The 22010-nt window shown below is 55.0% G+C and overlaps 1 protein-coding gene across 9 annotated transcripts in view; it reads right to left on the reverse strand.

Annotated features, from left to right (window-relative positions):
- Positions 1-2139: 2139 nt before the first annotated feature.
- Positions 2140-22010, reverse strand: part of MIGA2 (mitoguardin 2) — a 27885-nt gene continuing 8014 nt past the window's right edge. For 2 of the 9 annotated variants that reach the window (XM_023216981.2, XM_023216983.2), the window contains exons 4-16: positions 19826-19938; positions 18866-18983; positions 18403-18539; positions 15655-15772; positions 13971-14071; positions 13273-13388; positions 11073-11145; positions 10758-10844; positions 6271-6369; positions 5809-5943; positions 5014-5067; positions 4194-4310; positions 2140-3912 (exon numbers count right to left, since the gene is read on the reverse strand). In XM_023216981.2, the coding sequence (XP_023072749.1) occupies positions 3706-3912; positions 4194-4310; positions 5014-5067; positions 5809-5943; positions 6271-6369; positions 10758-10844; positions 11073-11145; positions 13273-13388; positions 13971-14071; positions 15655-15772; positions 18403-18539; positions 18866-18983; positions 19826-19938 (1475 nt within the window). In that variant the 3' untranslated portion in view covers positions 2140-3705. Of the gene's footprint in view, positions 3913-4193; positions 5068-5241; positions 5304-5808; positions 5944-6270; positions 6370-10757; positions 10845-11072; positions 11146-13272; positions 13389-13970; positions 14072-15654; positions 15773-18402; positions 18540-18865; positions 18984-19825; positions 19939-20198; positions 20259-22010 lie in introns of those variants that run through there. The other 7 variants (XR_004228461.1, XR_004228463.1, XR_004228462.1 and 4 more) reach the window with 5 other exon arrangements.

Below are 22010 nucleotides of genomic sequence, written 5' to 3' on the forward strand. Positions count from 1 at the left end.
GTACTCCAGCCTGGGTGACAGAGTGAGACCATCACCCCAGCCTGGGTGACAGAGTGAGACTGTGTCTCCAAAAAAAAAAAAAACAAAAAACACCAAAACAAACATTTGTCAGCATTGGAGGTGGCTAATATATCAGCTCATGTCTCTAAAATCTGTAAGAGTCAAGCATTTATCCTTCTTTTGAGATGGAGTTTATCCCCAGTTGATTGGGAAAAGCTCTTATTTTCAGCAAAGACATTAGAAAATTATTGTTTTTTCTTTGTTGTTTGTTTGTTTTTGAGACAGTCTTGCTCTGTTGCCCAAGCTGGAGTGCAGTGGTGCGATTTCGGCTCACTGCAACCTCCGCAGTGATGATTCAGATGATTCCCCTGCCTCAGCCTCCCAAGTAGCTGGGATTACAGGCCTGCACCACCACGCCTGGCTAATTTTTGTATTTTTAGTAGAGACCGGGTTTCACCATGTTGGCCAGGCTGGTCTTGAACTCCTGACGTCAGGTGATCCACCCACGTCAGCCTCCCAAAGTGCTGGGATTACAGGCATGAGTCACCACACCCGGCCCCGAGAATTATTATTTTTTTTTTTAGGTGTGATCACAGTATTGTGATTATTCTGGAGAATGACCTTGTTTTTTAAGTTCAGGGGTACATGTGCAGGATGTGCAGGTTTGTTACATAGATAAATGTGTGCCATGGTGATTTGCTGCACAGATCATCCCATCACCTAGGTTTTCTTTCTTTCTTTTTTTTTTTTTTGAGACGGAGTCCCCTTTGTCACCCAGGATGGAGTGAAGTGGTGTGATCTCAGCTCACTGCAACCGCTGCCCGCCAGGTTCAAGCACTTCTCGTCCCTCAGCCTCCCAAGCAGCTGAGACTACAGGCACCCTCCACCACACCTGGCCAAGTTTTTGTATTTTAGTAGAGACGGGTTTCACCATGTTGGCCAGGCTGGTCTTGAACTCCTGGCCTCAAGTGATCCACCTGCCTTGACCTTCCAAAGTGCTGGGATTACAGGCATGAGCCACTGCGCCCAGCAATCCCATCGCCCAGGTATTAAGCCCAGCTATTTATCCGAATGCTCTCCCTTCTCCAAACCCCTGCCCTCCAACAGGCACCAGTTTGTGTTCCCTGCAGTGTGTCCATGTGTTCTCATCATTCAGCTCCCACTTACGAGAAAGTGACTACCCGTTTTTTGTTTTTTTTTTTCTGAGACGGAGTCTCGCTCTGTCGCCCAGGCTGGAGTGCAGTGGTGCACTCCTGCCTCAGCCTCCCGAGTAGCTGGGACTACAGGTGCCCACTGCCATGCCCGGCTAATTTTTTTGTATTTTTACTAGAGACGGGGTTTCACTGTGTTAGCCAGAATGGTCTTGATCTCCTGACCTTGTGATCCGCCCGCCTCGGCCTCCCAAAGTGCTGGGATTACATGCGTGAGCCACTGCGCCTGGCCAACTACCTTGTTTTTAAACTCTGCTTAAAGGTTTAAGAGTAAAGTACATGCCTGAAACTTAGGCTAAAGTATTTTAGAAATACATGGCAAATATTAATTACATGACCAAAGGTGTTGGTTTTATGAGTGTTCTTTATATGTTTTTTCAATTTTTCTGTACATTTGAAAAATTTTTTTTAAGTTTCTTTTTTAAAAACCTTTAAAATAAAACTTGTGATTTCCAGCTGCCCTTGAAAACATGTAACGACTTGGCAGGCTTGGACCTGTTCCCACTGTTCCAGCCGCTCCCCCGCCTCTCACAGCTTGGGTGGTAACAGCCTTTAAGCCTGTGAGTCTACACCTTGGCCCGGTCCAGTGCCTGCATTTTACAGATGTGGAAACTGAGGGCCAGTGAGAATCCACTTCCGTAAGATGGTGCCTGAGTGGGGTCCACAGTTAGGCTGCCCACCTCGCGTCCATGGCCTTGAACGTGGCACTGGCTGCTCCCCACCCTTCCCCGCTGACCACCAGGGCTCCCTGCCTAGGGATGGCTAGACCCTGTCAGGCAGCCAAGTGGCCCCAAGTAGGATCACAGCCCCCACCAGGCTTCTCCTGACCTTTGTCCTGGAACCTTCACCCACGGCACCCCAAAGAGCAGGTGCCCTGCTCTGCCCCAAGAAGTAAACAGCCACGCACAAAACCAACAACATGGCAAAGTGGAAGGAAATCGTTTCAATTGTTTATTCGACTCACAGTCAGTGCACACACTCTACCATCCCAAAGTCGAAACTGTGACAATCGACTGCTACAGGCAGTGCACGGATGTGTAAACAAAGACAAATGAAAATGCAAATCAGAGTGGGCAGGGCCAAGGCCCACCATTACATTCACAGCACGGGGTAAGTGCAAATGAACAGGATGTCAGGATGGGGGGCGGGGAGCACAGGGTCCTTCCTGCCCTGGAGGCTGCCTCCGGGCATCAGCCTGGGAGGCTAGTTAGTGCCCATGGAATCTGTGTCTGGGAAGAGGCCCACCGCAGATGGCCACACCCAGCATCATCTCCTCTCTGTGGTGCACCCTCCCATCCCCAGACCCCTTTCCCTTCCAGGGGAGAGGGGCCCTGGTCACAGGAGCCAGTCCTCTCACTCCTGAGTGTGGAAACCCAGGAGGGGCGTCTGTTTCTCCCGCAGGCCTCTTAACCTGGAAAGGACAGAGCCCCAGCAGAACGCGTTGGGGCCACAGACACCTGCTCAGGTGAAGACACTGAGAAGTGAGTCTGCCGGGCTGACAGGACCCTGCAGCATGAGGACATCGCTGCTAACAGGAGTCTCTCTGCAGGCCCAGGGGAGGCTCTGCCCCCATGAGGCCCCAGGAGCATTTGTGCGTTGAACTGAAGGCAAAGTGCTGGACAGTTTCTTGTCCTAATGAGGGTGGGGAAGCTGGTCCGGCCACATACATCCTCTCGACCTCCCCTCAACGTGGTCCCCGGGCCCACGGATGACAGGGGCCTGAGTGACACCTGGTCAGATCCCCCAGCTCAGAGCCTAGCACCGCCCAGGGAGGTCCGGGCTCATAGAAGGGGGATGGGCGGGGGCAGGAGGGCCCAGCTCCACCTCCGCCCATCTTTGGTGGTGACAGAGGTGGAGGAGAAATGTCGATCTTTGGCATTTCTGCCAAATGTCCTGGTTTGGTGCTTGGGTTTGTCAAGGGTCCAGTCCCTGCCCAGATGAGAGCACAGGAGTGGGAGGCCCACCTCTGCCCCACCTCTGGATGGCCCGGACCTGCTGCCCACCAAGGTGGCCCCACTCTCCTCCTCTGGAGTTGCAAACTCTCTGAGAAGGCGGCCGAGGTGGGGACAGGACAGGCGGATGCCTGGATGCTGAGACCTTGCAGCCACAGGTGGCTTCTAGCTCAGGACACTGTGACCTTCACCACATCCTTCACTTCCACCCTCCCAGCCCCCTTGTCAGCAGCCCTGGGGCAATGGGAGGTTTTGGAGTCCCCCACCTGGGGCATCCCAGCTCTGCCTATCCCAATTCTCCACAACACTCCCCTCTCACTGCCTTTCTCTCCCGTAGGCCCCACTGGTCCTGGCCTCTGCTTCCCCCAGGGGCTGTTCCATTCTTCTCCATGGAAATTTCCCCTCTAGGCCTTGGAGACACCCAGATGATGGGGGTGGGGCAAGGTCAGGGGCAACTGGCCCTCAGCCACCACAGCTGTCAATACCAACCCAGGGAAGGGAGGAGGAGCCTTCTCTCTGCCGCCTCCCAGCCCGTGCCACCTCTATGGCAGCTCCCCCAGGGGCCCGTTCTCTCGGGGCAGCGTCCCATTCAGGCCTGCGCTGCTGGCCACGGGCACCCCCAGGTACCCCAGCAGGATCTCGCTGCGGCGCCGGGACAGCTGCAGGATGTCGTCTGCCAGCGCGGGCACTGACGTGTAGCGCACATTGTCCAGGTCAAACATGTCCCTCAGGTACTGCACAATCTGGTGCTGGGGGAGCAGGGCTGGTGTCGGGCCTGGTGCAGGCTGCTGCCCACCATGATGCCCTCCAGGTCACCCAAGTCCCCTTCTCCACCAGCAGAGCCCCAGCCCGTCCTCTCCATCCCCAGCTTCCTCCCTCTTGCTGCTTCCTCTGGACCCACGTGGGTCCGGCTCTGCATTCTCTCTGGGAGCAGGCCGAGGCCCAGGCCCTCACCCCATTCCTGGCGCCTCCCAGGACGCCTGTGCCCAGCGCAGGGGTCAGGAAAGAACAAGAACTGCTCCCTGTTTACCTTGAAGAAAGCACAGACTTCAGCGAGCTGAGGCTTGGGTCCAAGGAAGCCGAAGGCTAGGACAGGGCTCACATGCTCCGATACGGAGTAGAAATGGGAGATGAAGCCGTCGGGCACCTGCGGGTGGGCACAAGGCTGAGGGGGCAGGCTGGGGCACCAGGCCCAGGTGTCGCATAAAGGGCTGGGCTTTAGAGGTCGCCCCAGCTCATGTACTTTCCTGCTAGATGACCCGGGCAGTGACTCGAGCTTTCAAAGCCCATTCTCACTTGTGCAGCAGGGTAACCGTGGGCCGCTGTGAGAACTGCACAAGGCGGGGCCATGGTGGCTCCGAGGGAAGTGCCTGGAGCACGTGGCCCCGGCAGCTGATATCAGCTGGGCAGCAGAGCCTGGCCGCAGAGGGGAACGACAAACCACAGCCCAGATAGCGCAGCCAGTCGCAGCCTGGGAGCGGAGATTACAGCAGCCTGACTGGGGCGGGGAAAGGGCAGGAGGGACGGCGCTCTGCTTGCTCCTGGGTATCCTGTCCCCACTGAGATGCCTGCACCAGGCCAGCTGCCAGCCCTGTGGCCACCACCCTAGAGTGTCCGTTCCCCTCCGCAGTGGCCTGCTCTGTGCTGGGCCTGGGGAGGAGAACAAGTGGGTCTACATGCGCCTCCAGGGAGCTCCTGGCCCAGGGAGAGGTAACGGCGGAAGAAGGGGGCCAGGGCCGTGAGCAGTGAAGTCCAAGTGGCTCAGCGAGGCCGCCCTGCACCAGCTCCGCTCCCCACCAAGCTGCCTCAGAGCCCAGCTCATGCTCCCCTGGGCCTGCCCAGTCACTCACCATCAGCAGCCTCCTCTTGGCTTTCAGGACCGACCAGCAAGCAGTGGCCAAGGCCTACATCAAAGATAGGATGTCCCCCGGCTGTCAAAATGGGCCTAGCCCACAGCCCCTCACCCTCTGTCAGCCCAGGACCAAGCTCTTAAACCCAGCTCACCCCACTCCAAGCAGGAAGATGGGGCTGGGTGCCTAAGCTCTGCTGCTTCCTCCTGATTTTAGACTCAGACATACCTAAACTTGAATCTTGACTCTAATCTTACTGCTGGATCTTCTCTGAGCCTCAGTCTCCTCTTCTGCAAAGGAGCACAACACAGCACTCCCACATCATTTGGTGGTTGTGGGAGCAATGGTTCCCTCCTGTAAACCACCTCGCAGAAGCCTGGGTCCAGGCAGCACAGCCCGGCTGCTGGAGTGTCACTGCTTGCCTTGCTGGGGGTCCTGTGCTGGGCTGTCTCTCGCTCTGTGCCTTTTTATCTTTTTGGTTTTGCTTTCCCCTCTTTTAATTTGATTTAACAGGATGCATTAAAATGGAATCGAATTCATACCAGCACAGAAGTGAAACCACTCAATAGGAAGAAAACGCACACCACGTTGGTTCTAAACTGGGGCACCAGGCAGCAACGGGGCACCCTGGAGGCTTCTCCAGAGCCAACTGCGGTCTCCCAGGCCTGGCAGCCCCAGATCCAGGGGGTGAGGGCCCAGCCCTGGTGCCAGTGCTAGGGACAGAGGGAATGGAGCCAGGAAACCGCATGGGCTGATGTGAGCAAGCGTGGGTCTGGGAGCAGGGCAGCGACCCACCGTCTCCTTGAAGCTGTCTGACAGCCAGCGGTTCCGCAGGACGGCGAGCACCGAGGCCGGGGGGTTCTCCAGGTCCTCAAAGGCGTCCATGAGGATAAAGTCCAGCACGATGTCGAAGAAGCTCATGCACACCACCTGCAGAGGGTGCCCCGGGAGGCTCATGCATGGGGGCACTACTGAAGCCTCGGGGCCACTTTCCAGATGGGGAGACTGAGGCTGGGGGGCTAAAGCATGAGCACACGTCGGGGGGGACATGTCTTCCGCGCTCTGCTGTGCAATGGGTGTAGCTGAGGCCATTCCTCCCTCCGCCTTGGCCTGGGGTAGGGCAGGAACTGGGGGCTGTGAGCAGCGATGGAACCGTCTCAGCCACTTGGAACTGAGGTAGAGCTTGGCACAGGAACCCCCTTGCTGCTCAGATGCAGGGGAGCCCAGGATGTTGGGGTTCAGCACAAAGCAACTCACCCCTCGGCCCTCCAGCTCCAGCCGTGTTGTGGCCCAGGTCTCGGGCCGTAGGGCATAGCTCAGCATCTCCTCGTAGCTCTCCAGGAAGCCTTTGGGGCTCTGTGGGGAGAAGCACGGCCCATCCTGGTCACTGGATAAGACCCACAGGGACAGGCTGGCCTGTGGATGGGGGACATGCCAAGGCACGGCTGGGGCCCATCCCTATGCAGCAGGCACAGAGAAAACGTAGCAGAGAAGTGTCTCCTACTTAGCACAGCGTGCTTCTCCAGAGAACCAGGGCACCCAGTCAGGTCTCAAGCCAGCTCCTCTGCTGAGCGCCTGCTGCCTTCCACAAGTGCCTAGTGTGACAATGTGATCTCACTTTGGAGGGACACAGAATGGGAGGATTAGATCAGGCAGCTGAAGGTTCAAATCTCCATGACCTTGGACCTCAACGGGGAAAGGGGAGAAGCTACAGCCCCACCCTGATGAGACTCTTCTAGGGCAGTTGCTGAGCTCGTCTGTGACGCAGTCAGTCCAGCACCGAAGCCTTCAACAAACAGCGTTTAAAGTGCCCTGCACAGCACGGAGGCTCTCGGCACACATGATGCATCCTTCACTCTCTAGGACCCTGAGGGTTAGCTGGGGTTTGGGATGCTCTTTTCAGATGTGGATCTGCATTTACAGATGCAGAAAAACACTTAAGTGTCACGGTTGGTTCTCAGCATGGATTAACTCATGACCTTTTTTTTTTTTTTTTTGAGACGGAGTCTCGCTCTGTCACCCAGGCTGGAGTGCAGTGGCGCGATCTCGGCTCACTGCAAGCTCCGCCTCCTGGGTTCACACCATTCTCCTGCCTCAGCCTCCTGAGAAGCTGGGACTACAGGTGCCCACCACCACGCCTGCCTACTTTTTTTGTGTTTTTAGTAGAGACGGGGTCTCACCGTGTTAGCCAGGATGGTCTTGATCTCCTGACCTCGTGATCTGCCCGCCTCGGCCTCCCAAAGCGCTGGGATTACAGGCATGAGCCACACCGCACCTGGCTTTTTTTTTTCTTTAAGTCTTTGTCGCCCTGGCTGGAGTGCAGTGGCGTGATCTCAGCTCACTGCTGCCTCCGCCTTCCAGGTTCAAGTGATTCTCCTGCCTCAGTCTCCCAAGTAGCTGGGATTACAGGTGCCTGCCATCACACCCAGCTAATTTTTGTATTTTTAGTAGAGATGGGGTTTCTCTATGTTGGCCAGGCTGGTGTGGACCTCAGGTGATCCACTCACCTTGGCCTCCCAAAATGCTGAGATTATAGGCAGAGCCACTGCACATGGCTCCAAATGTTTTAAAAAGTATTTACATTTTAAAGAGATTTTGCCAGGATAATCCTAGGCCGTCCGTCCCTTAACCGCCCTGAGTCTGTTTTCTCATTGGTAAACGGTGACAATGATGAAGATATGGGCTGGTTCTTGACACCTGAGCATGCCCTATGTCATCACATAAGGTCCCCGGGACACACCCATTTCCACAGGAGGACACTGATAAGCAATGAGGTTTTGTGGTCGCCCCACTGACACCAAGTTGAGCGAGTGGCCTGATGCTACAACCCCAGTCCCTCAGTGCCTCCCACAGGGCCAGCATCTTCCCAGGCCAGGGCCTGGCCCCAGTCCTAACAGAGCCACCTCAGTTACTGCTCCAGTCCCAGGGCGCGGTGCAGGCTGTGGCGCTCAGGTGCTGCTAAACGGCCTTCATTTCTTAATAAAACCAAAGTTCCATACTGGGAAGGTTGCAAAGGGAGCTGCCCAGAGGGAGGGGCCCTGGCACCCCCTTAGCCCTCCTTCACTTGCTCACTCACCCTGCTTCCTGGGGAGGCCCACCGACCAAGTTAAGGGCTCAGGCTGGGTCCGGGCCACCTGGCTTCAAATCCATTCTACCCTTCACATACTCAGTACCCTGGACAAGCCCCCTTCCCTTCCTGGGCTCAGTGTCCTCATCCGCCAAAATTGCAGTGAGGCTCGAATGAACTCTCCGTAGTGAAGAACCACTGAGTACACACTGAGCTCACTGCCAGGTAAACAGCCGCTGCCGGGAGAATATCCGAGGAATGCTGCAGTACTCGCCCTGTGCCAGGCCCTGGATGGGGCACACACCTGGGACAGGAGAATTCTGGCCCTGGCCCTCATGGAGCTAACTGAATAATGGGGGAGGAAGGACAAGGCAGCCCATGAGCAAGGAGGCAGGGTAGCGAGGCCACACCGCCACGGTGAGCCCAAGGGTTCTCTCGGGCCTCAGACGATGAGTCAGGTGATGACCTCTTGGGGACAGAGAAGGCTGGGGGGACTCAGATAACAAGTGACCAAGGAAGGGGGAAGGGAGGGGGACAGAGGAAAAAGTGGGGTGGGGGGCTTCCAGGTACTGGTATATGTCCTACTTCTTAACCTGGGTGCTGGTTATACAGGGTTTGTCTTTCATTAAATCCTATATATAGGCCGGGCCTGGTGGCTCACACCTGTAATCCCAGTACTTTAGGAGGCTGAGGTTGGTGGATTACCTGAGGTCAGGAGTTCGAGACCAGCCTGGCAAACATGGTGAAACCCTGTCTCTACTGAAAATACAAAAATTAGCTGGGTGTGGTGGCGCACGCCTGTAATCCCAGTTACTTGGGAGGGAGACTAAGGCAGGAGAATCACTTGAACCTGGGAGGCAGAGGTTGCAGTGAGTCAAGATCGTGCCACTGCACTCCAGCCTGGACAACACAGAAAGTCTCTGTCTCAAAAACAAACAAACAAACAAACTTACACTTTTTGGGTGTGTTTGTTTTTGTTTTTTGTTTTTGTTTTTTTGAGACAGGGTCTCACTCTGTTGACCAGGCTGGAGAGCAGTGGTGCAATCATTGGCTCACTGCAGCCTTGAACTTCTGGCCTCAAGCAATCCTCCCATCTCAGGCTCTCAAGTGCTGGGATTACAAGCGTGAGCCACCATGCCTGGCCAAATCCTACACTTTTTACACTCTCTACTATGTGTATTTCACAATAAAGTATTAAAAAAAAAAAAAAAAGATTGAGGGCAGGTGTGGTGGCTCACATCTGTAATCCCAGCACTTTGGGAGGCCAAGGAGGGTGGATCACCTGAGATCAGGAGTTTGAAATCAGCCTGGGCAACATAGCAAAACCCTGTCTCTATGAAAAATACAAAAATTAGCCAGGCGCAGTGACGCATGCCTGTAACCCCAGCTACTAAGGAGGTTGAGGTAGGAGGATCACTTGAGCCTGGGAGGTGGAGGTTGCAGTGAGACGAGATCGTGCCATTGCACTCCAGCCTGGGTGATAGGAGTGAAACCCTGCCTAAAAAAAAAAAAAAAAACAAGATTGCGCAACAGTGTTCCTGGGGCAGAGACCAGCATATGCAAAGTCCAGATCAGGCAGCAAGTCTGGTGCACTAGAAGCAGACCCTTCAGCTGGACAGGACGAAGCTCACAGGGCAGCAAACCACTAAACAGAGCTTGGCCTTCAGCCCAAGGCAGCAGGCGCGAGCGAGGGTTGCAGGTAGCTGGCTAGTGAGGTTAGATGTGTGTTTTAGAATCATCTGTCCGGGCCGGGTGCGGTGGCTCAAGCCTGTAATCCTAGCACTTTGGAAGGCTGAGACGGGTGGATCACGAGGTCAGGAGATCGAGACCATCCTGGCTAACACGGTGAAACTCTGTCTCTACTAAAAATACAAAAACTAGCCGGGCGAGGTGGCAGGCGCCTGTAGTCCCAGCTACTTGGGAGGCTGAGGCAGGAGAATGGTGTAAACCCGGGAGGCGGAGCTTGCAGTGAGCTGAGATCCGGCCACTGCACTCCAGCCTGGGGGACAGAGCGAGACTCCGCCTCAAAAAAAAAAAGAATCATCTGTCCGACCTGTTCATAAAACTTTGCTCAAACCCGTTAAGGAAAACAAAAAAGACGAGTAACCAATCATCAGAAAAATTCTGCAACCTCATCATTAATTAGAGATGCAAGGAAATAGCCTTATTTGCTGGCAGCGATGTAAGTTGTGAAGGCCTTTTGGAGGGCACACTAGCAATATCTGCCGGGCTTCTAAATGTCCAGGACCCAGAAATGTCATATCCAGGGCTTTGCCACACAGAAAACCTCACAAGCGAGCTGTATAAGGAAGATGATAGTAGTGATGTCTGTGATGGTGAACATCAGACAGCCTAGGTGTCCATCCGTCAGGCAATGGAGGCTCCGTGTGGCGCTCTCCACGTAACGGGACACTCCGCAGTCGGGGAAAACCCCTCCCAGTGCTGGCATGGAGACACGGACACCACATGCCGCTACACTCCAGAGTAAACTGCGGGATGGTAAGTAGGGCACAAAGACTTAGAAACGGAATAACAACATCCATGGTTGCAGAGTCTACAGCACGGAGTAGGAGGAACATATCAGCCTGTGTGCACAGGGGTTCTGGCAGATGGGGTTCAGGGGGACCCTCTGTGGTTTGCATTTTATCATTTGCCCCCCTACCCCACTCCCTGCTACCTTCTCAGCCTTGGTCATCAGGCCTGTCACCATCTGTCGGCCCACTTTCCCGAAGAAAAGCTGGTTACTCTTGTCTTCCAGAAGCCCCTAGGGAGGGAGGAAGGGAGGGGAGTGAGCTGCCAGGCACGGCAATCCCTCAAAGCCCAAGGAGAGGGCCACAGAAGAGGCCGGGTAGGTGGCCCACCTGCCACAGAGGAGCCCAGCGTGGGAGCAGGCCTGGCCAGGGACCAGGAGGCCACGTACATGCCACACAGCCACGGCCAGCCTGACTACCCCTTGCCTCCCAACCCCGAGGAAGCCCCAGGCCACACCCACCTCAAAGGCCTGCCGCACACAGTGCAGCTTGGCCAGAAAGTCCTGGTCGCTGTAGCAGCCCAGCAGCTCCGTCCTGAGGGGAGGACAGACGGCGTCACACAACCCGGTCCCTGCCCAGCGATGCCCCGGGGGGTCAGGTGGCACCTGGGTGGGGAGGTGGGAGGCTCTGGCTCCAGCCCTGGCCCTGCCTCAGCCCAGCAGTGTGGCCTCTGGCTGGTGCCTGCCTCCCTCGAGGCCTTGGTCTTCCCAGGCCAAAGGACGAGGCTGCCTAGATGATCTCTGAGGACGTATCAGCCTCTAAGGCACTGGGCACAGAGATGACCGAGGCCTCCTTAGGCCACAACCAGCCCCACAGTTCACTGGCAAAGAACCAAAATGGCCAAACTGCCTCCTGACGGCAGATGTGGCGGATCACCCGGATCACTTCAGCCAGTGTCTGATCCATTTCTGGTCAGTGAACTTTTTTATTTTTTTTGAGATAGAGTCTCGCCCTGTCGCCCAGGCTGGAGTACGGTGGCGCGATCTCGGCTCACTAAAAGCTCTGCCTCCGGGTTGACGCCATTCTCCTGATTCAGCCTCCCGAGTAGCTGGGACTACAGACGCCCACCACCACACCTGGCTAATTTTTCTGTATTTTTAGTAGAGACGGGGTTTCACCATGTTAGCCAGGATGGTCTTGATCTCCTGACCTCGTGATCCGCCCGCCATGGCCCCTCAAAGTGCTAGGATTACAGGTGTGAGCCACCGTGCCCGGCGAACTTGTTTTTTTTTTTAGACAGAGTCTCGTTCTGTCGCTCAGGCTGGAGTGCAATGGTACAATCTCAGCTCACTGCAACCTCTGCCTCCCAGGTTCAAGTAATTCTCCTGCCTCAGCCTCCCGAGTAGCTGGTATTACAGCCACGCACCACCATGCCCGGCTAATTTTTGTATTTTTAGTAGAGATGGGGTTTCACCATGTTAATCAGGTTGGTCTTGAACTCCTGACCTCAAGTGATCTGCCTGCTTCTGCCTCCCAAAGTGCTGAGATTACAGGCATGAGCCACGGCGCCCAGCTCAGCTATTTTTTTTTTTTTTTTGAGATGGAGTCTTGCTGTGTTGCCCAGGCTAGAGTGCAGTGGCATGATCTCCACTCACTGCAACCTCTCCCTCCTGGGTTCAAGCGATCCTCCTGTGTCAGCCTCCTAAGTAGCTGGGACTACAGGTATGTGCCACTACGCCCAGCTAATTTTTATATTTTTAGTAGAGATGGGGTTTACACCATATTGGCCAGGTTGGTCTCAAACTCCTGACCTCAGGTGATCTGCCTGCCTCGACCTCCCAAAGTACTGGGATTATAAGCATGAGCCACCTTGCCCAGCTCCAGATTAACTTTTAAACATACATACTGAAATCCGCAAGCCATGACCAAAAAGCCAAGTTCTCAGGCCGGGCGCGGAGGCTCATGCCTGCAGTCATAGCACTTTGGGAGGCTGAGGCAGGTGGATCACTTGAGGTCAGGAGTTTGAGACCAGGCTGGCCAACACAGTGAAACCCCATCTCTACTGAAAAAAAAAAAAAAAAAGTCAAGTTCTCAGTCTCTTATACAAAAAAGTTAATATAAGATGGTGAAGAGGCCTAAATATAACCACAGACAAGGAAACTGAGGCTAAGAGAAGTTAAGCGACTTGTTCAGGGTGGCAGAATTTGGAGGGAGTCCGGGCCTGTCTGTCCCCGCAGCCTGGGTTCCTGACCTCTCCTACGGAGGGGCTGGGTCCAGACACTGCACTTAGAGCCAGTGCCCCCTGTGTAGCTGTGGCTGTAACCCCCTGAGAATTTATTTTGTTTTTATATGGAATGTTTGGTAAATCTGCGTGTTATCCTTATGCCAGGACCACACTAATCTCTGTATCATTCCAATTTTTTTTAGTGTATGTGCTGTAGAAGCAAACACCCTCTTAGAATTTAGAAAAGGGAGTAACTATTGTTCTTTATTAATTATGTTCATTTGTTACTGTCATTATTGGCACCAGACCTGCCAGTATGGGTCCATCCAGGCCCTCTACAGCTGGGGGAGGCACTGTCACCAGCTCACCATGGCGCCCAGGCAACCTGAACTCACTCAGGCTGAGTCCTTGCCAAGCACTGCTGGCTTCTCCGCCTCCCGCAAGGGCCGGGATCACCCACCACCTCCTGCTCCCTCCCTCCCTCCACACCCGCTCACCTGAGGGTCCGGCAGAGCACTTTCCCCTCCTTCACCAGCTGCAGGGCCTCCTCGTAGGCAGCAGCGGGTCTGGAGAGTGGGATCGGGTAATCCCCGGTCTGCAGGGACTCAAAGAGCTGGGGGAGGGTGCAGAGGAAGAGACCGGGGAGCCCGCGTGAGCAGCACACCACAGCGCGAGCGCACCTGCCCGTTGGTTGGCCACAGTGGCCACCCCAGCTGCCTGCCCACTGCTAACCTCTCTGAGGGGATGTCAGAGGAAACACTGGCCAGGAGGCCCCAGTTCAAGCCCAGCTCCGGCCCTCAGCATCCCCATCTCGAGGTGTCCTTCCCAAAAAGGCCATCTAAAGGACACAAGCGCACATCCTCTGGTCCCAGGGAAGGACACAGTGCCTGATCCATGTGCCCATGGCAGGAGACTGAGGCGAAGCAATGGGCACAGCGGCCTGGAGAAGTGAGAGGCCAGCACGGGCTGGAGCCCTTTGGGACAGAACCCCTACTCTCACCCACAGGACAACGGCCCCTGATTTCTCAGCACCCTCCATCCCCAACAGCTTCGAGGAGGCCCGTGAGAGTGTCCAAATTCTGCTCCCGTCGGAGAAAATGCCTCCAGTTTCCCATGACCCAGTGCTGACCCCGTGGGTCTGCAGAGGAGGCCCAGCCTTCACCCCACCCCAGGCTTGGTCCCTACCCCCAGTCACCTCGGTGGCAGAGAAGAAGGAATCCTCTGAGGTCAGGCTGTCCTCATCGTCTGCCCGCAGCCGCAGCGAGCCCTCAGTCAGGGGCAGCATGAGGGTCCTCTCTGGGAAGAGCAGCAAGAGAGAGCGGGCTGAGACTCCAGCACAGTGCTCGGCTGGAATCCCGGTACACAAAGCCCCCCATCAGGCCCAGGGGAGGTGTCATCCGGGGCCTGTGATTCCCACGCTCAGTGGCAAAGCTCTGACATGCCAAGCGCTTCTGCATGAGGACAGTGGACTCCTCGTCTCAGTGAGTGGCCTCCTTCAGTGCCCACGACATCCTCGGAGGTCATCAGCCTCAGGTGTGAGCCCTCGGCTGGTGAGCAGCTCTGCCAAGCTCACAGGTTGCACCGCTGGACCTGAGACCCGAAGGCCCCCAAGCTCTGCAGGGGGAGGACCTTGTACTGTGTGGCCCCGGGGAAATCGCCTCTCTCCTCTGACAAGCTGAAACTCAGCCATTGATACCAAGGGCTCAAGAGAGTCCACAGCCACTAACGTGGAGTTCCCCTCCCTGCTCACCCAAGGGCTGAGGGGTGTGGACCTCCAAGGATGCTCACGAAAGGATTGTCAAGCAAGTAAGCAAAGGCCACAGACCTGCAGCGGGCCGCCCTAAAGTTCCCCCAGTCCTTTCTGCCACGTAGCGAGGCCACAGGAGGCAGATTCCTCCAACAGGGAAGCCATGCTCAGAGCACGTGGGGAGAAGCCAGGGCAGGGTGCGTGGCTCAGCCAATCCACTCCGGTTCTGTGTCCCCACTGGCAGAGCCAGGGAGCCAGACCCTCGGGAGTCTGAGGGTCCCACAGGGCTGAGTGCACAGGGAGGGGCCGGGGTGTCATTCACCGCAGGGTCTGAAGAGGACAGTGGCTGTTTGGCAGAACAACTTGGTTCCCCCTCAGCATGTCACATCATTTCACCTCAACGCACCCAACAACAGAACTTCTTTTTTTTTTTTTTGAGACGGAGTCTCGCTGTGTCGCCCAGGCTGGAGTGCAGTGGCACGAACCCAGCTCACTGCAAGCTCCGCCTCCCGGGTTCATGCCATTCTCCCGCCTCAGCCTCTGAGTAGCTGGGACTACAGGCGCCCGCCACCACGCCCGGCTAGTTTTTTGTATTTTTAGTAGAGATGGGGTTTCACCGTGTTAGCCAGGATGGTCTCGATCTCCTGACCTCGTGATCCACCCGCCTCAGCCTCCCAAAGTGCTGGGATTACAGGCTTGAGCCACCGTGCCCGGCCAACAGAACTTCTCTTCTTGGCCATTGGCCTGCTCAGAGTGAACCTCCCGTGAGTCACCCCATCCACCCACCCAGTTTGAGCCACGGGAAGGGACTCAAAGCGGAGGCCTGGGAGAGCCATCAGGGAGATGCTGCCACACGAACTCCAAGGCGGCACCCAAGGGCATGGAGCCAGGTGCACTCGCTGGGGACTCCCGGGACCTCAACTCAGCTCTGCTCCAGCCTGCCACGGAGAAGGGAACACCTCAGTTTCCCCATCTGTGCCATAAGGTGCTGGATCACGTGAGGTCGGAGAGCCCTGGGGATTCTAATTCATCGGATGCACTGAGAGAACCACGCCCCGCTTCTCGCACCTTCTCCTCACCTCCGTCCCTGCCACCCTCCACGCCCACCCTGCCTGCGCTGGGCCCAGCTCACCGAGGTCTAGCAGCATGCTGTCCGCGGGGAAGGTGGAGCCGAACTCCTCCTGCAGGTGGTAGGCGCGGTGCAGCAGGGACTCCAGCTTCTCTGCAAACTCCTTCCGCTGTGACTCTGGCTGCCATAAAAACAAGGGCCCTCAACCCAGACCCCCAAAGCTCCCAGTGAAAATGGTCCCTTCCCTCACCCCCAGGTCCCTGGGGAAAGAGGAGGAGCTCTAGGACCCAGCAGCTAAGCACACAGGCTCCAGATCATCACTGCTCGATGGAGGAGCCAACAGCCACGTGTGGCAGCTGAGCACTGGAAACCTGGACAGTCCTAGAATGTAAAACGCACAACAGATTTCAAACACAGTACCAAAAAGCATAGACTGTCCCAGGAATCTTTTCTGTTGATTACATGCTGAAATGATCACATACTGGATATACCAGGTTACATAAAGTACAGATGACCCTTAAAAATTGTGGACTTAGGTTGCTGGGCATGGTGGCTCACGCCTGTAATCCCAGCACTTTTGGAGGCTGAGGTGGGCAGATCACAAGGTCAGGAGTTCGAGACCAGCCTGACCAACACGTTGAAACCCCGTCTCTACTAAAAATACAAAAATTAGCCAGGCATGGTGGCACACGCCTATAATCCCAGCTACTCAGGAGGCTGAGGCAGGAGAATCGCTTGAACTTGGCAGGCAGAGGTTGCAGCGAGCAGTGAGTTCAGATCACACCGTTGCACTCTAGCCTGGGCAACAGCACGAGATTGTCTCAAAAAAAAAAAAAAAAGAAAGAAAATTGTGGACTTAGGGTAACTTACTCCCCCTATGCCCACATAGTTGCAGATCTACATAAAAACCTTTTTTTTTTTTTTTTGAGACAGAGTCTCATTCTGTCACCCAACCCGCAGTGCAGTGGCACAATCACATCTAACCACAGCCACAATCTCCTGAGTTCAAGTGATCCTCCCATCTCTGCCTCCCTAGTAGCTAGGACTACAGGCATACATCACCATACCTGGCTAACTTCTGTATATTTTTGGTAGATTCAGGGTTTAGCCACATTGCCCAGGCTGGTTTCGAACTTATGGGTTCAATCAATCTTCCTGACTGCCTCCCAAAGTGCTGGGATTAGAGGTGTGAGCCACCGCACCTGGCCCACATATAATTTTGACCCCTCTAAGAGTAGAGGGAGTTCTTAGTAGGTTATTAACTACTAATAACCTATTGTTGACCAGAAGTCTTACTGAGAACATAGTCCATTAACACATATTTTGTATGTTCTATGCATTATATTCTGTATCTTTACACCAAACTAAGCCAGAGAAAAGAAAATGTTATTAAATAAATCATAAGAGCCAGGCACGGTGGCTCATGACTGTAATCCCAGCACTTTGCCAGGCCGAGGCGGACAGATCACGAGATCAGGAGATTGAGACCACCCTGGCTAACACAGTGAAACCCCGTCTCTACTAAAAATAAAAAAAATTAGCCAAGTGTGGTAGCGGGCATCCGTAGACTCAGCTCAGGAGGCTGAGGCAGGAGAATGGCATGAACCCGGGAGGCGGGAGGATCCCTTGAGCCCAGAACTTTGAGACCAGCCTAGGCAACATGGAAAGACCCCATCTCTACAAAAAATACAAAAATTAGGCTAGCGTGGTGGCATGTGCCTGTAGTCCCAGCTACTCAGGAGGCTGAGGTAGGAGGATCACATGAGCCCAGGGGGGTTGAGGTTGCAGAGAGTCGTAATGGCGCCACTGCACTCCAGCCTGGGTGACAGAGCGAGACTGTCTCAAAAAAAAAAAAAAAATTAAATATAAATAAATAAATAAATAAATTAGCTGGGTGCAGTGGCTCACGCCTATAATCCCAGCACTTTGGGAGGCTGAGGGAGGGGTGGATCACGAGGTCAAGAGATCAAGACCATCCTGGCCAACATGGTGAAACCCCATCTTTACTAAAAATACAAAAATTAGCTGGGCGTGGTGGCATGCGCCTGTGTAATCCCAGCTACTCAGGAGGCTGAGGCAGGAGAATCACTTGAACCTGGGAGGTGGAGGTTGTAGTGAGCCAAGATTGCGCCACTGCTCTCCAGCCTGGGCAACAATGCAAGACTCCATCTCAAAACAAACAAACAAACAAACAAAACAGCCGCGTGCAGTGGTTCACACCTGTAATCCCAGCACTTTGGGAGGCCAAGAAGGGTGGATCACGAGGTCAAGAGTTCGAGACCAGCCTGGCCAACATGGTGAAACCCCATCTCTACTAAAAATACAAAAATTACCCAAGTGTGGTGGCGGGTGCCTGTAATCCCAGCAACTCAGGAGGCTGAAGCAGGAGAACCGCTTGAACCTGGGAGGTGAAGGTTGCAGTGAGCCGAGATTACGCCACTGCACTCCACCCTGGCAACAGAGCGAGACTCCATCTCAAAAAAAAAAAAAAAAAAACACACACACACAAAGACCGGGCAATGCAGCCAACTCTCAACAGAGGCGTCTTCCCTTCCAGTCTTTCAGGACCGCATGTTGCCCTTCACAGGGTTGAGGCGGGTATGAGTCTCAGTACAGCTGTTTTTACCAAGCACCAGGCACTGTGCTGAGCACGTGACATGAATTGTTTTGTTTCACATCATAACACCCTCACAGAGGGAAATCGGCAGTCCCAGAGGACAGGAGCCTGCCTGCCTCCCAAGGTGTGACTGCCCCTCTCCTGTGCTGCCAACCTTCTCCCATGGGCGCAGGGGGATCCAGAAGGCCACCTACCTCAGACAGTGGCTCTGATGCAGTCTCCGGGTTCCGGAGGCCGTCCCTGGGCGTGGGCGTGCTGCCGCTGTCCCCACGCTGGCCCACGCTCAGTGCCTGCTCCCACTTCTGCAGAGCTTCCTCGAACAGCTCCATGCCTGAGCACAGGTGAGGCAAGAAGGGAGGGTCAGCCCTCGACTGTCTCACCCAAGATGGGGCTCAGAACATCAGGGAGGCAGAAGGGCCTTCAAGGGCAAGAACTGGGTGGGGGCGTGTGGCCTGGGCTGCTCAGGTTCCAGGCCTTCTTTCAGACCAGGTTTGTTCCTAGACACTATCCTTTGTTCAGAAATGGCTGGAAATCTCCAATTGGGATTTTGGGCAGGGCAGTGAGGGGCAAAGTGACCTGAGACTGGCCAGGCTCCTAGGAAGGAACTGTTTCTGCCGCCCACCCTGCCCTCGAAGCCGAGGCGCCTCCTGCACACACCTTGCATATACAGACTCTCTGCGTTGCCATCACTGGTGGTCAGAGACTCCTCCATCCCTCTGGCATCCCATGGTCCCGAGCACGCGGCTGTGGGGCTGGATGAGTTCACTGCCACCATCTGGGAGCCAATCAGTGCAAGAACAAAGAGTGAAGCCTTCCTGGGCTCTCTGCAGGGCCCCCGGAGCCCTCCCCCACTGCCTGACCATGGGCCACACGCCCCCTCCAAATGCCATCCCTGAGCTCATTCCTGGCCACAGCGTCTGAACCCTCAGAATGGCCTGGACCCACAATCTACCTGATGGTGCTTCATAGAAGCCACCAAAGCGGGAAGGAATCCCGAGACCAATGTCCAGCCCAGGAACCTGGGAACCCCGCTGAGCCCTGCTCCTGACTGCTGTATCCACCCCTTACGCCATGGCTCCTCTACCACCTGGACAAGAAGACAGAGAGTACCCATTCTGTGCCATGGTCCTGCCTCTCATCCACACGAGCGGCTGGCTGCCCAAGGACAAGAACCAGCTCTTGCTTGCCCCTGTGCCAGCCTGGCTCAGAGCTGGGACTCTGCTTGCTGGACAAGTAAATGAACCAAAAGCCACAACCCAGAAGAAGCCAAGTTTCTGCCTTATTTATCTCTACACCCCCAGGGCCTGGCAGAGTTCCTGGTGTAACGCAGGTGCTTGTCAGTGGCTGATGAATGAATAACCTGCATTTCCACAGGTACGGGTCTCCCCAGGAGACCATCAGTTTCTCTCCTCTGCACCAGTCTACCTTTCTCCCACCAACACCTGGCACAGTGACTCATTAGGGACAATCCCTGAAAGCCTGCGTGGGTGGAGGAGTGAGAGAGAGAGAATGAATGAATGAATGGACTCTACCAGTCCATGAGCTTGCTGAGGGCAGAGTCCTCAGGAGGGGTAAGCCTGGACCTGGAGCCCTGGAGCCCCAGCACCTGCTGCTCACCGAGGCCACGCTGTGGGAGGAGCCCGAGTGCTTGCTGGGCTCAATGGAAGAGATGCCACTCAGGGTGTCGTTGCTCTTGCTGCTGGGGCTCTGGACTCTCCGGCTGGAGTATCCTGTGAGGAGCGGAAGAGCAGGCGTCACACAGGCATCCCATGTGGCCTTTATACGGGCTGCTCCCCCTCTGGACCACCTTCCCCTTCTTCCTCATCTGGGAACTGGTCCTGACCTTCTAAGTCAGGGGAACAGAGAGGCCCCGAGGGTGTGCACTCAGGAGAACAGTGCAGGGCCCTCTGCATCCTGCTCACGGCCACATCCCTGCCATATCCCTGCCACAGGGCACACGGCCAGGATGAGGGGAGGAGCCCAGATTTGCCAGATAAGCCGAGAATGAGGTCCACCTGCTTTCCTGCCTCCTTGCTTAGCCTTCTCTGGGCTGTTGATGGAGAGAATGGTTTAGAATTCTCCTCCTTCCAAAAGGGATGTCAGACAACAAATTTTTCTAAGCTGGAGTGCAGTGGCTTGATCTCGGCTCACTGCAAGCTCCGCCTCCCGGGTTTACGCCATTCTCCTGTTTCAGCCTCCCGAGTAGCTGGGATTACAGGTGCCCGCCATCACGCCTGGCTAATTTTTTGTATTTTTAGTAGAGATGGGGTTTCACCGTGTTAGTCAGGATGGTCTCCACCTCCTGACCTCATGATCCACCAGCCTCGGCCTCCCAAAGTGCTGGGATTACAGGCGTGAGCCACCGCACCCAGCCAAGACAACAACTTTTAAAAATATACAAAAAGCCGGGCGCGGTGGCTCACGCCTATAATCCCAGCACTTTGGGAGGCCAAGGTGGGGAAGGATTGCTTGAACCCAGGAGTTCAAGACTAGCCTCGGCAACATGGCAAAACCCCATCTCAACAAAAAATGCAAAAATTAGCCAAGTGTGGTGGCGTGGCCTGCAACCCCAGCTACTTGGGAGGCTGAGGGTGGGGGATCACTTGAGCCTGGGAGGTTGAGGCTGCAGTGGGCCATGATTGCAATACTTCACTCCAGCCTGGAAAGCAGAGTGAGACCCTAACAATTTTTTTAGGCTGGGCTGGGTGGATCATGTCTGTATCCTAGCACTTTGGGAGGCCGAGGTGGGTAGATCACTTGAGGTCAGGAGTTCGAGATCAGCCTGGCCAATGTGGTAAAACCCCATCTCTAATAAAAATACATAAATTAACCAGATGTGGTAGTGCATGCCTGTAATCCCAGCTACTCAGGAGACTGAGGCAGGATAATTGCTTGAACCTGGGAAGCAGAAGTTGCAGTGAGCCAAGACCATGCCACTGCACTCCAGCCTGGGCAACAAAGCAAGAATGTCTCAATAAATTTTTAAAAAATAAAATACACAAATGGTTATATTTTAAAATAGAGACAAGGCCAAGCACAGTGACTCACACCTGTAATTCCAGCACTTTGGGAGGCTGAGGTGGGCAGATCACCTGCGGTCAGGAGTTCGAGACCAGCCTGGCCCATGTGGTGAAACCCTGTCTCTACTAAAAATACAAAAAATTAGCCAGGTATGGCCGGGCACAGTGGCTCACGCCTGTAATCCCAGCACTTTGGGAGGCCGAGGCGGGCGGATCACAAGGTCAGGAGATCAAGACCATCCTGGCTAACACGGTGAAACCCCGTCTATACTAAAAATAAAAAAAATTAGCCAGGAGTGGTGGCAGGCGCCTGTAGTCCCAGCTACTCAGGTTGAGGCAGGAGAATCCCTTTTTTTTTTTGAGACAGAGTCTCACTCCTTAGCCCAGGCTGGAGTGCAGTGTTGTGATCTCGGCTCACTACAACCTCTGCCTCCCAGGTTCAAGAGATCCTCCTGCCTCAGTCTCATAAATAGCTGGGATTACAGGTGTGCACCCCCATGCTTGGCTAATTTTTGTATTTTTAGTAGAAAGAGAGTTTCACCATGTTGGCCAGGCTGGTCTGGCACTGTTGTCCTCAGATGATCCACCCACCTCAGCCTCCCAAAGTGCTGGGATTACAGGCTACTTTTGCTTCTTTTTTTTGAGACACAGTCTAGCTGTGTCGCCCAGGCTGGAGTGCAATGGCACAATCTCGGCTGACTGCAACCTCCGCCTCCATAGGTGCCCGCCACCATGCCCGGCTAATTTTTGTATTTTTAGTAGAGACGGGGTTTCACCATGTT

The sequence above is a fragment of the Piliocolobus tephrosceles genome, chromosome 14 (assembly GCF_002776525.5).
Source record: "Piliocolobus tephrosceles isolate RC106 chromosome 14, ASM277652v3, whole genome shotgun sequence".
Classification (NCBI taxonomy): Eukaryota; Metazoa; Chordata; class Mammalia; order Primates; family Cercopithecidae; genus Piliocolobus; species Piliocolobus tephrosceles.